The sequence below is a fragment of the Aphelocoma coerulescens genome, chromosome 19 (genome assembly GCF_041296385.1).
Source record: "Aphelocoma coerulescens isolate FSJ_1873_10779 chromosome 19, UR_Acoe_1.0, whole genome shotgun sequence".
NCBI classification, from domain to species: Eukaryota; Metazoa; Chordata; class Aves; order Passeriformes; family Corvidae; genus Aphelocoma; species Aphelocoma coerulescens.
The window spans coordinates 3,084,492-3,097,155 of record NC_091032.1 but is presented as its reverse complement, the minus strand read 5'-3'; the positions used below and the strand labels follow the sequence as shown (position 1 = coordinate 3,097,155).

Genomic DNA, 12,664 nt, shown 5'->3' with positions numbered 1-12,664 from the left:
AAGAGCATTCCCGGTAACTGCGGGACCACAAATCTCTTTCTTTTGAGGACACCCATTTTTTAAGTGTAACAGAAACAGGTAAAAGGATTTCAATACAATCTGAGTGCTTCACGTGCTTTTTTCTCAAGATAATCTGTAATCTGTATGTTGAGATGGTGTTTTTCCTCTAGTGGGAGAAGGTGGGGTTGCCAGTGCAGAAGCAGCTGGGGGCTGTGTGCCTGCAGGGATGCTGTTTGCAGTAGGAGGTGGATTTTGCAGGGAATTAGGCTGAATTTTTGGAAAAAGCCCTTCTGCAATGCAGGTTTGCAGCCTCTCAAAGATGGGACAATGGCCCTGAGGCCACCGTGCCAGCACTTCACCTGCATTGCTTCCCCAGGGCGTTTAACCCAGGAGCACAACCCTTCTGGCATCCAGAAGTTTTCCTTTTGATTTCCAGTGTCTCTTCTCCACACTGCTGGTCTCTGCTGTGCAAAAGAGATTTGCAAAACCCCTTCTTGAAAGCAGCATGATCTTTCAGCATTAAACAGGAGTGAATGAGCAGGGGTGATGCTCTAGTGCTATAAACACTATGCTTATCCTTTTGGTTTTTTTTTTTTTCCTGAGGCACAGATACAAAACTGGCTTAATATGAGCCTTTAAAAAAAAAAAAAAATCAAGCATAAGTAGTCTAGCACACACACACATACACACACACACAAAATATCTTTCTGTATGTTAATTTTTATGTGCTTTGATTGAAAATGTACACCAGCTCTATCTGTCCTGTTCTCCAAGCTCCCTACCACCATGATAGATTATTTTCCACTCTCCACTTAATAAAGTAGGGCAGGCAGTGTTCTTTAATTTAAAAAATCACACATCTAGGCATCCTTTTAAAATTTATTTATTTATTTATTTTCTAATCACAAGAGCACAATCCTCCTCAAGACTTTGATGAGATGTGCCTCGCACTGGAAACTCCTAGCAAGAAAAATAGAAAAGAGGAAAGCTGTGATGAGGGCTGAGCACATCTTGCTCCATCACCAGGTTGCTTTTCAAGGTCCATATCCATCTCCCTTCACCCCCCAACCCTTTTTAACCCCCCAGCCAGGCCCAGGGTGATTATTTTTGAGTGTTCAACTGGTCACTGTTTTTAGTCTAAGGTGAAAATTCAAGCAGGTTGAATATATATATAATATGTGGGGGAGTGTGTGTGCATGTGTGTGTGTGTGTGTATAAAAATATGTATTTTTATATATTGATAATTATGAGGCTTAAAATTCAATCAGGTATGAATAGCTGTGGAGCTTCAAAGCCTGTTTATAAGCATGTCTGTGATTCCAATCACCTTTTTCTTTCCCTAGCTTTGTCTCCTTTTCCCATTTGCCTCTGTGTGTGGCATTCTCGCTGTTGAGAGAGGGCAGCACCATCATTCACTTCATCCAAGTCCTTGTGTTTACTCTGCTCTTTCCTTCCTTCTGCTCTCCACCACCCTCATATCCTGTTGTGTCCCTCAGACACCCCAAGCCCCCTCATTTTCAGAGTGCTTATCCAGCAGTGAGATGGGTGCCATTACAGCCTGACCATAGTCCAGAACGCTGGGATGCCCCCCATACCTTGCAGCACAGTTGCCCTGAACCTGGTGGGATGCTTCCTATGGTTAAGGCTGAATGGCACGTTTGGGTTAGCAGGACAAGAAACTTTAATTACCTTTCTTAAGGTAATTTTGTAACAGCACCTTGAAATGCTGCAAAAACCTTTGAGTTGCTGCCAACCAAAGGAAATGCCATGCTGCCTTTTCTAAACCAGTTCTGATTCATATTGCAAAGATCCTGCCATATGTTGCTCTCCATTGCTGCCTGCAGTCTGCTTGTGCTCCTGCCTGTGCTCCTGCCTGCATTCCTCCTTGACAGAAGCCGTGCCAGGACCTTGTTCCCTCTTGGCTTGGACGCTAGCTCGGCTTTCCCAGCACCAGCATGACCCATATGTATCTCTTCCACTTTGCCTAAGCATTTAGTGTGGCGGATACTGCCCACAGGGTGTCACCAGCGATTTAGGGGCCCAAGCTGCAGAGATCATCACTTATTTTGGGGCGGGATCCTGCAGCGTGCCAGTGAGCGGCACTGCTGCAGCCACTTACGGCAGAATTTGTCTTCCAGCAGCTCAGGGGTGAAGAGCCCCACCTCATGTGGGTCTACACCCAAATCTCAGTGCCTGCAGCTGCCCTGGGCAGAACCACATGTTTTTTCTGTTCCTTTGTGCCGCTGAACCAAAGGGCTCTCCTCCCCCATGCAGGGAAGGCATCAACAGAGCTCTGTGCTGCAGTGGCTGCTTTCCTGAGCCTGCTTGAAACGACATAATTTGAGCTAGGTATTTGGAGCTACTTCAGATTGCTTATGCCTCTGCTTAGGAAATTTGAACACATGCTCCTGCTGTCTCCCCAGTCCCCTTCAGTTTGCCAGTGTCAGCGCACTGCAGTTTGACATCAAGAGCCTCCCATCTGAGCCCCTTCCTTGCCCTGGTGCTGCACCCCTAACCTCCTCACCAGCTCTCCCTGTGGCTGTGACTTCAGCAGGATGAGCTACTTCACTCCTCCTTTTGCCCATCATGTAAATCCTGGTCATAGTCCCATCCCTGCTGTTCTTCCACAGGAAATTAATTTCTTTTTATGTCACTTACAACTTTGGAGTCAGTGGCAAGCACCAGCCTCTCCTTAGGGATTCCTTTTTCTCCTATTTCCCCTGTTGCTGCAGAACTGACACAATTTCCCTGTTTGCTTTTCATCTGCTTTAACCTGAGATATTTTTTTCTCCTCTGGCACTGGAACAGCTGTGCAGCACAGCTGCTGCTGCTCTGGCACGTGCCATAAATGCTGCCAGTTTGGCCATGGATCCCTATGCACATGTGGACTTTGACCTGCTCAGGAGACTGGCATAGCCAAAGGGATGTTTGTAGGCTTAAGCACATTCCAGCAAAGCAGGTCCTGGTGTGAGGGAGAGAGCCCAGCTCACCAGTAAATAACTTGCCCAGCAGTTATTAGCTACCAACAGTGTCCCTGTGCCAAGGGACCAGAGGAATTTTAAGCTGCTAGAGACAGTATCATCCTGGGTTTTGCTTTTGTTTATGACCAAGAAACCAAGCTGCAGCACTCATGGATCTCTTTTTCTTTCTCTTTTTTTTTTTTTTTTTTTGTCTTCCATTAACTTGCGCTGTAGCCCCTAGACGGATAACATCTTTGGAAAAAGCCTATGCTGCTTTGAATGGTACGTAGCTCAGTTGATGCATCGTAGATGGTAGCAGACAAGAAATGCACTTGTGTTTTAATATGGGAATGAAAATGTCTAAACCCCCCAAATTTCAGGTATTGTTTTTTCGTCTCTGCTCTGTTTCCCTGTGATATCCAGAACTGAATGATACAGTGTTTTATTGTTGTTATTAATCCTTTCTGCATTTCTAAGCACTGTTGCTGTAGTCCCTGAGCATCGATGCCATCACTCCAGCCAAACAAATCTGACACGTTCCTCTCATCCTTCATCCCTGTGTCCCAACAATTACTTTGTTACAAATACATTTGCCATTCACAAGGAGAGGTTGCATGGATTTGGGTTGGGGTTTTTTTTGCTTTGCTTTAACACATACTCTGGGTCAGGGTTGGTGGGTAGCCATGAAGGCTCCAGGGACATAAGATACAGGCTGATGTACAGGTGTAAGGAGGAGCTCACCTGCCTGTTCCTGTGGCAGGGCATGGCTTAGCTACAGCAGATCCAGCCATAGTGCCATCAGCTGGGATTTTGGCTGTGGGTCTAGGTGTTAATTGCTGCTCCCACAAGCTTATAGCTCTGCTCTGAAAACATACATATGTTAAGCTAATTCTAACTGCATTTAAACCTGAGTTATTGCAGAATAGCCTCAGTAAAGTCAGCAGTTTATTCCGGATTTACACAGAGGTATAACTGAATTGCAGCCATGGAAGCTGGAAGGGGGAAGAATCCTCTTAGGATTCAGGGCAGGTCCTGGCTGCTATAAGGACCCTGCCCTGGCTGAGCATCTCTTTGATGAGTCTGGGATTGCCTGCAGAAGGGATCTGAGCCATATTCTCAGTAGGATGTGTTGGGCAGTGACAGCTTTCCTGATGAAATGGGCTTTGCAACAAGTCTTCGGGAGGTTGTTACTCCATGAGCAGTGGCTGAGTGGAGAACAGGCATCCCCTTGAGCAGCATTTGAGGATACAGGTGGTGGCATGTGAAGGAAGAAGGCACCATTGAGTATCCTACCCAACTGTGCTGTGGCTTCACCACTGAGATCAAGGTTCTGCACATAACATCACGAACACAGACAGAACCATTATTTATCCATGGGATACCTTGGATTTGGTTGTGTGTGGGTTTTTTGAGTCACTAGAAGAATACACATTGGATTCTGTTGCCCAACAGCAGACACCTAAACCTCAGTTTTAATAATTACTAAATGTAGCTTGGTGTTTCTCAAAGAAATGTTGAGCTCTGACAAGTCCTATAGGAAAAAAGCAAATGGTGCTTTAAAAATGTGACCACTTGTCTGTAAGTACCTGTGGAGTGCAGGGGTCCTGACTTCAGACAAGTAGGATTGGGGAAAAAAGGGTTAATCAACTAGCTACTATTTTAAAACAAACAAACAAAAACAAAACAAAAACCAAACCAAACAAAAAACCCCACCATAGACCTAAAGCTAGCAGCATGGATAAACCTGCTTTATGGGAGGGATTAAGCACATGTCAAGAGCACCAGTGGTTTCCTTGAGTGATTAATTCCCAAACCCAAATGGGTAAAATCAAAAGGAGATGGAGATCCCTCTTACCTGGGCACGGAGGGGTAGGTCCCTGGGAAGCAGTGCTGTTGGCCAGAGCCTCCTCTTTGGCTTCGCTGTTATGCGTGCTCAGTTCCAGGATTGTCATGACATTTGTTTGTGCCCTTGAATGGGAATTCAGGAGTAGCACCCACCTCAAGGTGGGAAAAACCCCCTTGGGATCTTGTTTCTTGCACTCGGGTCACTTGGGGCATGAGCGGAAAGGAGAGACCTGCTGCATTTTTCAGTCCCAGAGAATTAAACGAGTGAGAACACTGAAATTTGGTGTAGTTTTGTCTGCTACCATCTACACATCCATATGGGTACGTATATACAGCCCAGAAACTGAGCATTGATGACAAGGAAGTCACAGAGGGAGTGCACAGGGTTGGCCCCTCTGGTCTGTCGTGGCCTCCAGAGTGGCACCGTAAGGCATCACCTAGAAATCAGAACTCCTAGGCAACATTTGACTTTCATCTATTCTATGTATGTTTTCCTCCATGCCATTCAAGCTGCTTTGTTGCCATTTCTGGATTTGGAGCACAACTTGCCCCTGAGCTCTCTTTACAGAAAGTTGGTTGCTTTTTTTTTTTTTTTTTTTTTTTTTTTTTTTTTTTTTGTGTTATATCCAGGCAAAACAATTGTTTTCCAGGTGGAGAAGAGGCTTTTTTGAGGCCATACCCTGCAGTAGCAGGGTGCAGAGGTTTGAGGTTGCCAGCTTCTCTCCAGCACCCACATCAGCAGAGTGGTTGAGGTGTGGGATGGGGGTCTTTCTGCCTGGAGTGCTGAGCACTGAAATCAGTCCCATGCACAGGGGGGCAGGGACTTGCAGTGGATTGTCACCTTGCATTTAAAACAAAATGTCCAGCCATGTGTTTGCTTAAAACTAAAACAAAAATCATGTGATTGCTCAAAATAATAAAAAATCGTAATCATGTGATTGCTCAAAATGAAACTAAATAGCTGCAGATTGTGGGCAGAGGATACTTGGATCCCTCATGCCAAAGTTTTCAGAGATCACCTTGATGCTGTAAAAGCCCACCATGAATAGCCATCTGCTCTTGTGAGACCCCACCTGAAGCACTGCATCTGGCTGAGGCTCCCAACACAAGAAAGCCCTGAACCTGTTGGAATGAGTTCAAAGGAGGCTACAAATATACCCAAGGGCTGGAGCACTCCTGCTCTGGAGACAGGCTGGGACAGCTGGAGGTGTTCACCTGAAGAAGAGAAGGCTCTACAGAGACCTTAGAGCCCCTTCCAGTCCTAAAGGGGCTCCAAGAGAGCTGGAGAGGGACTTTGAACAAGGGCCTGGAGTGAAAGGACAAAGGGGAATGGCTTCACACTGCCGAGAGGGACGTGTGGGATGGGATATTGGGAAGAATTTTTTCCCTGTGAGGGTGGGGACACCCTGGCACAGGTTGCCCAGAGAAGCTGTGGCTGCCCCATCCCTGGAAGTGTCCAAGGCCAGGTTTGACAGGGCTTGGAGCAACCTAGTTTAGTGGAAGCTGTCCCTTCCCATGGCAGGAAGTTGGAACTGGATGGTCTTATAAGGTCCTTTTCAACCCAAACCATTCAGTGATTTCGTTATTTTTACCCAGTGGCTTGCCAGTCTGGGTGACAGTGCCTTCCTTGGGTGCAGTGAGGATCCTCTTCAGGAGGAGAGAAGGTGGGGAGTCCACCCCACTGAGCTGGTCCTGCACTGTACATCCCAGCTGGCTAGGAGCTGGAGGGGTGACCGCAGCAAGAGGCAGATAAGATGTGTTCACTTTATACCTGTGGGGGGAAAAAAGGCATTGAAAAGGACAGGTTAGGGTTAGGGTTAAGGTCATTTGACCCTAGGTCAAAGGTTAGCATCATGACCCTAGTCATTTGTCCTAGAGCCTCCTGAGGATGCTAAATAGCTGAGTGTAAAAATCTACTGTCTTAGGCACCTCGTTTGAAATGAGAGAATGAAAGAGAAACTGTTTAGCACAATGAGGATAATTAAAAAAGCTAGTAAAGCCAAGCTGATTATATAGGATATTATAAAACAATACTTCACTTAGGAGCTTAGCCATAAAAGTGCTCTCTCATTCCTTGATGTCACTTGTGGGAGCCTTCATGGCACTGAGGGCTTGAGTCTTCATTGCTTTGCATTTTTTCTAGTCATTTACAGCTTTGCAAAGTAGATATAAAATGCTTTTAGCTGTGGCAGCACATGGCAAATGGAGATCTGGCAGCATTTTAGAGCTGCTTTGCACAGCTCTGAAAGGTGTTGCAGGGTACCAGCACAGAGCAGCACCTCTGAGGTGTCCCCAGGCCATGCTGGGGCAGAGAGACAGGGATACTGTCCTGCATTATATCAGTGAGATTGGTTTTCCAGGGGCTCAGAAGGAAACAAGGTAATTTCACCCCTGTCCTTTCTTGCCTTTGCAGATGAGGACGATGCCAACAGGCTTGGAGAGAAGGTGATTCTCCGAGAGCAAGTGAAAGAGCTTTTCAATGAAAAATACGGTGAGTCTCTTGCTTGTACACATCACAGGGTAAGGTTGGTTTTGCTGAGAGCAGCCACAGTTAAAATTAATTCCACAAAGGCTCCTCTATTTATAGCCCAAGCACATGGCAGCTGCTGCAGCACAGATATTGTCCTGCTGCTCCATGTTACAGCCTGTCCCCAGGGACGTCCCTGTGTCTCACTCTGGGCAGGTGGGACCATGACCTTCTTGTTCATGACCTTGTTGCTCAGTCTTGGAGAGGGGAAGAGTATGGCAAAATGCAGCACAGTAGCAGGATTTGTTCAGTCTGATGTCAGCCTTTGATGGGACAAACCCTTCAGGAGGAAAACCAGAAACGTGGCTGTGTAGCCACTAACACCTTCAGGTTTTAGGGCTGCAGAGATGCAAGGTGGGACCAGGCTGTTAGAGTTAGAAACAGTGCAGGAGTGAGGGATGTTCTCTGCTCCCCACTGAGCAGGAACTGGAGGGGTACCCAGAGAGGTGAGCAGTGGATTTAATTGTACAGAAGGAAGGGCTTTTAATGCAGCAAGGAATTAAATTGAGGTATATCACTGCCGTAGAATGTTGTGGAGGCCAAAAAGATAAATTGATTCAAGAAACGGGCAGGGATGATGTGATGATGTGATGTGATTGATGTGATGTGACGATGAGGATGGCTTTGATCTCCATCCTGGCGACGCCCAGACCTGCTGACATACAGAGGCAAGATGAAATGGGCAAATCTCTTCCATTTCCCCTTTGTCCTGGGCTGTCTTGCATGCTGCTGCTGCTGGTCCAGCCATGGGCTTGGGCAAGTGCGGCTGTGTGTGTGTCCTGAACTCACCTGAGGCTCCTGACAGAATTCTGAATGGAGATTACCAGAGCAGACAATAAATTGGGCAGGTAGATGTAAAATGGCTGGGTGGGACGTGACTACAGCAAAGGTTGGGCATCATAGCACCCATGGCTTCCCAAAGTCCCCCAGGGCTCTTGGTCCTTCAGTTGGTTGGTTCTGGAGCCCTGTAGGGTAAAGCTGTTGTGCTGTCCTCTGCTCTGCCATTACAGGAGAGGCTCTGGGCTTGAACCGGCCTGTCATGGTGCCCTATAAACTCATCAGGGACAGTCCTGATGCTGTGGAGGTTACTGGGTTGCCAGACGATATCCCTTTCAGAAATCCCAATACCTATGACATTCATCGGCTGGAGAAGATCCTGAAGGCACGGGAGAGCATCCGAATAGTGATTATAAACCAGCTCCAGTAAGTTTTTCCAGCTTTGTGATGGGGGAGGTTTCTGTTTGTTAAGTGTTGTCCTTGCTTCTTCAGCCATAAGGAGGGCAACTCACCATGAGGCCACCAGAGCCACCACATACCTGTGTGGTGGATGCTCCATCCCTGGCATCCACTGTCCTGTGCTGCAGGGAGGTGCTTGCCCATGGGTGGGCACAGTGAAGAGTTAGCAGGGCTGATTTGTCCCCTTTCTTGTGCGATTTGGGATGATGATACTGGGAAGGGACATGACATGGGGGCAAGTAACTCAGAGATCCAGCTGAGTTCTTTCAGGTTGCTTCCCTCCGGGATGCACTGGGGATGCTCCAAGTCCCCTCTCCACACAAAGGAGTGTTGGAGGAGGGTCAGGGTCGGGGTCTGGGCTGTGTCCCAGCACAGGCAGGCACACAGAGTGAAACCACTGACTCACCCCTTGTCTCTTCCACAGGCCATTTGCTGAAATCTGCACTGAGGCCAAACAAACAGGTAAGGGAAGGGCTAGGACATAACTGTGGCTTTGCTGGCACTGTGGGAGAGAAAATGGATGGGAGTTGTGAGGTGGTGTTTGAACCTCCCACATCCTCAGGGCAGGATGGGAAGAAGATCCTACCTTACAAAAAGTCAGGCTCAGCATCTGTTCCAGAGTAAACTATCCTCTTGGAGGATTCCACTTCTGTGAGCTGTGGGCAGACTGGGCTGTTTGGCTCAAACTTCCAGCATGTTCTGGAGGATGTGATTATCCCTCTCCCATTAGCAATTTACTCACCATGAGCAATTTATTCCCTGGTTAAAGCCCTTAATTTGAGCCATCATTTAGCAGTTGAATTTCTAAGGCAACAAGGTTTCTGTCATCACTGGGAATGTGTTTCTGTTTCTGTCCCATCATCCCAATAAATCTCAAGACAGTTTTAATCAAATGTGTCAGAATTAGCAGTCCTAGAGATAATTATGATCCTATTAGTTTTATGAAAAGAGGTGGATGAATAGAGAAGGGAGATCTGGCAAGCAAGAGCATGCCTACAGCGTGAGGAAAGCTGACAGCTCTGTGCCAGGTCATGGAGGCCACAACAGAACATTGCAGGGGGATGCTCTGTGACAGGCGAGGTCAGAGAGGGCAGATGAGTCCCCACATTTAGGGACCACTCTCAGGGCTCAGACACCTCATGCCTTCCTGCTTTTCTTGCAGAGAAAGACATCAGTGTTCCCAAACGGAAGCGGAAGAGGATCTCCGAAGGGAACTCGGTATCTTCCTCTTCCTCATCTTCCTCTTCCTCTTCTTCCAATATGGAGTCTACATCCTCAACAAATCAGATCTCACTTGTGGTAAAGCCTTCCAGATATTAGGGGGGTTACTGCCTACCTATCTTTCTGCTTCAGGATGCTGCTCTCTGTTCTCCTCGAACTGCCACCACCTCTCTCTGCCTGCCTAACCCTATAAAGTATGATGTAAAATGGCACAAGCAGGTTTGGCGAAGGAGGGGACACACCTGTGGGGCTGTCTTTGTCTGCAGGGTTTGTCTGGGGGAGGTCAGCAGAGCAAAGTGTCCAACACCCCCTGTGACTCTCCTACATTCCTGCAGTGTGCCTCGGGGGTGCTCAGCTTTAGTGGGTGCTGCATATGAGACAGCAAATCCCTCCACCCCAGTTTTAACCCAGTGGGTTAAAACACGAGTGCTGGTGACATCACCTCGGGTCTGTGGTGCCTCTCAGCAGGACCCGGTGGTTCCCCATGGTCCAAGCTGTGCTGGGTGTACCTGTAGCTTGGTTTTGAGAGCAATGCAGAGCTCTAGAATGCCACAAAACTGGAAAGATAGGAGATAAAGTCAGGGAGATGCATACAACTGCGCTCCCTCAGGGCTTGGCTTCAGTTGTGGGTGATACCAAATAAAACTCCCCAAAAATGCGCAAGAGAAATATAAACTTAAAAGGTTTTCTGTCAAGTTTGCTAGTGGTGTTTTGGTTTGGGATTGGTTCTGTTCTCTTACTTGGAAAGTGGGAGCAACAGCCAGTGTTGGAACATGTCAGAGATTTGATGCATGGTTTTGTGTTGTGTTCTAACAGAGGCTTTTGCCTTCTTTTTCTCTCCCTCTCTTTCAGCAATGGCCCATGAACATGTACATGTTAGACTATGGTGGTCTAAACGTCCAGATCCCAGGACCTATTAACTATTAGACCTCAATATCGAATAAGAACCTCAAATGAAAGAATAAATAAATAAATGTAATTTATGTAAAAAGTGTATATTCCAATATGTATTGATGCCTTTTAGTTTTTCCAATGATTTTTACACTATATTCCTGCCATCAAGGCCTTTTTAAATAAAAATAAAAAGTGTTGCCTTGCTCTTAAAAGTACTTATTTTATTACATATAGTATTGATAAATAACATTTATAGGTAAGAATAAGGGCAGAAGGGCACCCCTTGGACAGACCTTGTTGGACTTTGGCTGCTCAGTAAATCCTTAGTGTCAACAGTGCTTGAAGCCAAGAGGCCTGAAACGTTTTAATGCTTCATTTAATTTAGCTCAAAGGTGTAAAAATTTGTGTACAGAGCTGCCAGAGGAGTGGTACCGAACTGCAGTAGTGACAGAGGAGGGAACCAGCCTTCCCAAGCATCAGGCACCTTCTACCCATGCGTTCTGTTGGCTCCAGAGCTGAAGTGTGTTTGGATTAAGGGGGAAGGAGGTTTCAGGCCCCCCAAGAGGTGAGATCCCCCCAAGCCCTCCTGTATTGAGCCTCCTGCCATCTCAGACTTGGAAAGGCACAGAAGGATTAGATTGCATGCATTTAACTGGCATCTGAACCCGGAAAAATTTTCAGCTGGTGAAGTCCTTCACAATTTATGGTTTTATGATTACCATTCTATGATTCTATGATTTCATAGGAGGCTTTGATGCCTTTTGGGGGAGAAAGCTCTCACAACAGAATCGTGGAATTGTTTAATTTGGAAAAGATCTGTAAGATTGAGTCCAACCATTAACCCAGCACTGCCATGTTCATCACCATACCACATGCCTAAGGACCACATCCACATGTTTCTTGAATGGTGGTGGAATGATGGTGATGCTTACCCTTACCTGGACAGTTTATTTCAATGCCTGACTGTTAGAAGCTTAGCAAGACGAGGAGCCCGGGCCCCTGGCAGGCGGAGAGAGAAGCAGTCCGACCAATATGGTTGATAGAGCAAACTCCATTTATTAGCAGTCCAAAGGCACTTATCTAGCATCCCAGTTTGTTAGCTCCCAAGTGGCTTAAAGCTTATCAAAACACATTTCTATTTCTACACAACTGGACTTACACTGGCAAGCTTCCATAGTTTTGTTATGATTAAAAGAAGTCAGTGCCTATCTCCCTCGTTCACTCCTGGATAGTACAGCTGGACCATCTCAAGACTCCCTCTTTGTTCCCAGCCCTGCTTGTCATCCTTCACACAGGGACTTTCCCATGGAAAGTTTTCTCACACACAAGCCTAAAGCTTCCAGCCCTATTGCTTGCACAGTTCTTTTATTGATCCCAATAATTCTATTTCCCAACACCTGACCTCCCTTTTGTTGAAGACATTTTCCCTAATACCAAATCTAAGCATCCCCTGGAAAAACTTGAGGCCATTTCCTCTTGTTCTATCACTTGTTACCTGCGAGAAGAGACCGCTGCCTGCCTGGCTACAACATCCTTTCAGGCAGTTGTAGCAAGGAGGTCCCCCCTGAGCCTCCTGTTCTGCAGGCTGATCACACTGATGCTGCACAGGTTCCATAACACTGGACCACTGCAGGTGGCAATGCTGATTGCATCCAGGGATGGCCCTGGACTCCTCCATGTACCCTAGGCTGTCTTGCCCCATATAATAAACAAATCAATAAATTGAGGGATATAATTTGAAATTCTTGCCCTTATACTTCTATTCCATTCCTGGAGCATTGCATTTGGGCAGCAGAAGCAAATGACCCCAACTGCTGTTACTTTCCACCACATGTGTTTAACTTGTGCTTTGTGCCTGCTGAGAGCTGTGCATGGGTGAGACATGGTGAGAACTAATTAATGTCAGCGTAAGAAACCAGGAAGAAGAACCATCCTGGCTTGTGTGTAGGTAAATGAAGCCCAGCATGAGCCACCAGTGAAG

At 46.7% G+C, this 12,664-nt stretch overlaps 1 protein-coding gene across 1 annotated transcript in view; it reads left to right on the top strand.

The window, feature by feature from the left end:
• GTF2IRD1 (GTF2I repeat domain containing 1) overlaps positions 1-10,838 on the top strand; it is a 73,700-nt gene extending 62,862 nt beyond the window's left edge. Inside the window, 6 exon segments of the mRNA XM_069033577.1 lie at positions 3,195-3,242; positions 7,219-7,296; positions 8,343-8,535; positions 8,993-9,030; positions 9,731-9,867; positions 10,642-10,838. Coding sequence (XP_068889678.1) covers positions 3,195-3,242; positions 7,219-7,296; positions 8,343-8,535; positions 8,993-9,030; positions 9,731-9,867; positions 10,642-10,716 — 569 coding nt within the window. The 3' untranslated portion in view covers positions 10,717-10,838.
• The last annotated feature ends 1,826 nt before the right edge of the window (positions 10,839-12,664 follow it).